Source organism: Toxotes jaculatrix, chromosome 19 (genome assembly GCF_017976425.1).
Source record: "Toxotes jaculatrix isolate fToxJac2 chromosome 19, fToxJac2.pri, whole genome shotgun sequence".
NCBI classification, from domain to species: domain Eukaryota; kingdom Metazoa; phylum Chordata; class Actinopteri; family Toxotidae; genus Toxotes; species Toxotes jaculatrix.
Window position 1 is genome coordinate 11,484,941 of NC_054412.1, and position 4,884 is coordinate 11,489,824.

The 4,884-nt window shown below is 39.1% G+C and overlaps 1 protein-coding gene across 1 annotated transcript; it reads right to left on the minus strand.

The window, feature by feature from the left end:
- LOC121199917 (zinc-binding protein A33-like) lies at positions 1-4,492 on the minus strand. The gene is made up of 5 exons (XM_041064926.1): positions 3,797-4,492; positions 3,315-3,707; positions 3,189-3,211; positions 2,152-2,270; positions 1-2,054 (listed from the first exon to the last, which is right to left on the minus strand). Exons 1-5 carry the CDS (start codon positions 4,025-4,027, stop codon positions 1,552-1,554), a joined length of 1,269 nt encoding a protein of 422 aa, XP_040920860.1. The 5' UTR covers positions 4,028-4,492; the 3' UTR covers positions 1-1,551.
- Between the last annotated feature and the right edge of the window lie 392 nt (positions 4,493-4,884).

The window sequence follows — 4,884 nt, forward strand, 5'->3', positions numbered from 1 at the left end:
GAAATAATGTGTTTATTTCATCTGATTAGTAGAAAAATGGCACTTTCAGTAAAATAACATCTGACGTATTCACCTCAGTGGCTGCTTGGTGCTCTCTGGTCAACATCGAGTGATTGATCATTCAAAAGGGGATTTTGAGAAAGAAAAAAGAGGGTTGGATACACTGGTTTGCAGTCATTCCTTTGAGCTAAAGCAATGGTTTATACAGCAAGAATGATGGTCTGCAGAGTGAGAAGTAAAAAATAAAAAAGCAAAGAAGGTTTTTATTCCAAATTGTGAAACCTGCCAGATTATTGCTCAGCTGCACTAAAGTTTGCTCACTTTTGGATCAATTTTAACATGATAACTATGAACTCTTCAAAGATTTCGTTATAAATGACAAATTAAAGTCAAACAGATTCTTTAATTAAATGTTGGGCAAAAGTATGAAAAAATCTGTCAAATTCTTAAGGTCAAACCTGATAAATACACTATGTCTAATTAAATTAATGGTAGAGTGATCACTCAAACCGACACTTTCCCCTCCAGCTTTATCTTGGGTAATCTTAAATGGGATGGGGCAGTGGGGGGGTACCCTCAAGACTGCATTTGAGCAGATGTTGTGTCAGTCAACCCCTGATCTCCAACCTTCATTAGCCCTGAGAAAACTGGACTGAGAAACACTCGTCATGTAAAACATGCAGAGGAATACAAATAGAATGAGAGACGCCTGCATGCTCCTTCTATTTCCTCTTCTCCCTCAGAGTGTTTTCTTCTCTCAATCCTTTTTCTCTTTTAATTTGGCCCCTCTGTTTGTTTTCCTTCATTGTTTCATTAGTTGAATAAACATAGCAGGCATTCCAGCTGTAATACCACTGAGACTCAGTATCAGTGTGGAGATTCGGGCTCATGTGTGTGAGCGTGTCAGCGGTGAGCAGAGAGAGAGAGCGAGAGAGAGAGAGAGAGAGAGAAAGAGAGAAAGAGAGAGAGAGAGAGATGGCCATACACTAGAGACACTAGGCATTGCCTCATAATGATTCACCCTTGTGCTATGTGTGCATACAGGCAGACATGTCAAACACACAGGAAAGTTTTGGGAATACTGGAGATTCCCAATGAAGACAATCAAAGTGGTTCAGAGCTGCAGATTTATTTGTACGTTTTTAGCTTTTTAGCTTACGTATATATATATATATATATTTTTTTTTTTTTTTTTTTAAGGTTAATCTCAGGTTAAAGTCATTTTCGTTGATTAAGCCCAAAAGTTTGATCACTAAATATTTACATGATCTTAAAGTTCACATCATTGGCCTTAAAAGAACCAATGCGTGAAATAAGATCATAACAGTTCATTTTGAACATACTATACATTTAAAGCACAAATTATTTAAGACTCAAACAGATTCCGAAATTAGCCATATCTCTACAAACACGTGAATTATGTGATGTTATCTATGGCCAAAATTGAAGCAGCAGACGCTGAGATATTCTGACTTTGGGTCCCCAATCAAACATCAGAGACACTGGTTCCTTCATTTCCCATAATGCAACTCAACAGTGTATTTCATTAGACTAGTCAGTTGTCACTGACAATTTAGATGGAAGGATTTTTGCATTCTCACGAAAATATGGACAAACTGGCTCTGTGAAAGTGCGTTTGATGGTGTATACAGGTGCTTTTCTGTCAAGGTCAAAAAAGGACAGTATTCCTCGTTCATAATCTAGCACCACTCTGACTTTTTGCGGAAACAAATTTTCAGATACAACTTCCACATAGTCCTCTGGAGTAAGTTCACGTAAAATGTCTGTGCAAACACACATGTAGATTCCCCAGATCTTTTCAAAAGTTGAATTCATGGTTCTCGTCGCCACACCAACAGCCCAATAACCCCCTACCTCCACATCCCAGCTGTGTTTCCCAGAGCTAAAGATTTCAGATCCAAGAACATCTGAGCAACGCCGTCTTTCAGGGTTTCCAGGGAGTGGCTGACTCTTGTCACTTATTGTTGAACGGGTCAAATGTTCTGATACGATCAGAGACGAGTCGCCAGTGTTGGGGTCCAGAATTACAGGAGCTTCAGAGAAAAAGTAAAACAGAAAAAAAGGGAATGTTTACAGAGATGTTTAGAAAAGTAAAAGGCTTTCAGGCAGAACCTACAATGCATTGCTTACTATATTCGATCATATGCTTCATCTTTTTCCAGACTGTGAATAGCAGGTTCCCTAGATGTTTGCTCTCATCAATCAGGGCTCCTGATGGTGTCTCTGGATCTGGCAGGTTGCACTGTGATCTGAAAGAATATTAGGCAGCTAAAGATTACTGGCCAAATACTTTTAAATACCCCACAATGGTAGAGTTTTTGTTTAGTGCAAAGCAGCCTAACCCTAACCCTAATCCTTTCAATTTAAAAATTTATTCTTCCATAGACATAAAATGTATTGACATTTATTAGTTATCTGTCTAAATCATGCTTTGCCTTGAACTACCATTCCCGCTCTGAAGTCAAATGGCATGCACATTTCCTGTGAATCAAAGGGATTCACAGGAAATGAAGTATTCACATTTTGAATGAAATTTGGAAGAAAAGAGTATTACCGGTCAAAAGTTTTAGAACACCCCTATTTTTCCACAATTTACTGCACAAACTGTGTTTCTACAGAATCTGATGCATTATTAGGGCAGTACTGTACTGAAACCAGATGATGGCTTCACATGATGGAGGACCGGCACAGTCTGCAGACCCAAACCCCATGGAGTTGGTTTGGGATGAACTGGGCCGAACAACAAAAGCAAAAATCTGCAATTGCAACACATTTGTGGGAATTTCTGCAAAAGTGTTGGGATGAATTTTCTAAACAATGTTCAATTTCCATTGTAGGAAGAACATTAAAAATGTGTCTGGAAGAGCAGAATCATCGATCCCAAAAACTGGTTCTTAACATTTTACTTTGTAGGTAATGTTATAGATCTTTTTTGATGATGAGATTTACAGTTTGTTGGAAAAGTTTTCACACAGTAAGTTTCACTTTTACCGGAGAAAAGACTTCAAGAATGAGGGCTAACTGATTTGTTTGTCAGGTAAATTGCCCCAACACCAATAAAGAGAAACACAAACTAGCTTCCCTAAACATTTTAATGAGATGTATCCAGGACTGTCATTCAATGTTGAAGTCTGCTGTACTTCGATAGTGTACAAGAGGCAACTTACAGCTCCATGGTGGTTTTGACATTCTGCCAAATAAAGAGAAAACAGGACAACAAATCAATGCATGTAATTTTGTTAAACATTCAATATTAAGATCAGAACATAAGTTAACACATAATTGCTGATTACCATTATAAAAGAGACATCTTCAGCTCTCATTTTCCCCTCAATGGTTTTGATTTTGGCTGAGAGTGAGTAGATCTCTGCATTCAGATTAGCAGTCCTGATGCTCATTGCCTCACTCTTAAGCGTCGCCTCCTTCCTCACTGCATCTATCCTGGCTGCCTCCTCTGCTCTCAGGAACTGGTAAAGCTTTTGAAACTCTTCTTTGATTGTCCTCTCTGTCCCCTGAGCCTGGAGCTGAGGAGAAACACCTTTTTGATGAAAGCAGACATATGTTACTGACAACCTCTGTTTGTTACTTACCTTGATGTGGCTGGCCATTTTATCACAGTTGAGTTTTTCTGCTTGAAATGACTGCAGTTTTCCTTTCAGGTGCATCAGTCCAACAGTCAGTTTTTTCTATGAGTAAATGTGCAGACATTTATTACACAGTGGAAAACAATTTCTTACTAAACTCTCTTTATTAAACTACATATTACATTGCTCACCCTATGGTCTTCTGCTGCTTCATTGATCGGGATGCAGTTGTGTTTCTTATGTTTTCGTGAATCCCTACAAATTACACAAATGAGCTGTTCGTCATCCTGACAGAAGAGCTTGAGTTTCTCATTGTGCAGACTGCAAACGTCCTCAGATCCTGACGTCGCTGTTTGACTCTTCTCTTGTCTCAAGGTGTCAGACAGATTTTTTAGTGCCAGGTTACGTGGAGGCTGATCCATTGGGAAAATTTCCTTGCAGACTGGGCATGTCTGGAGTCTGCTTTGTCTCCACCACTCCTGAAGACAGTACTGACAGAAGCTGTGACCGCACAACAAGACAACTGGATCCTTAAATTAATCACAGCAGACGGGGCAGGTGCAATCCACTTCAGACTGTGATACATTAGCAGCCATTCTGACGTTTTCTCCTGCACTTGGCTGTTTCTTCCTGTTCTTTTCTTGTGGGAATTCAGACAGCCAACTTACTTTCGTTTTCACATTCACTTGTATCTGTTCAGCCAGATTCTGTACTTTTAGTTCCAAGTAGTCAAGTTATTTATACACCTGTGAATTCTCAGTGAATATGTGCATACATACACACCTCAACTGTCTTCCTTACTCACTATCGAGAGCAGCTTCATGGGCTGACTTCTAGTCACTTCCTGTTTTCTGTTTAAAGAGAGAGGAGCGTTTTCTTTAGTGCCTCTGCAGTTCTGTCCTGCCCTGTGTAATAAATAGTTCCACCCTCATGTGGTCTAACCAGAGAATGACGTTGGGAAAAAATCTTCTTCATTCAAAGTGGCATCTGTCTTCTCACTGCTTCTGCTCAAACTAAGACTTTAGCAATTTGTAGAGTATAATTTAATGGTAGCTGATTTAACCAGTCCACAGAGACAGGAAAATAAAATCCAAGTTGTTGTAAACCTCTGTTCACTTAGTAATCTTTGTGATTAATGAATGTAACCAAAATAACATTAGCAGGGACAGGGTTTTACATTTGCAACACAGGATTATCACTTCAGAATGAGCTACCTCAAAACGCTAAAAGTTGATTTTATCCAAAAGAAAACCTTAAACCAGCAGGTATCTGTTCTTTC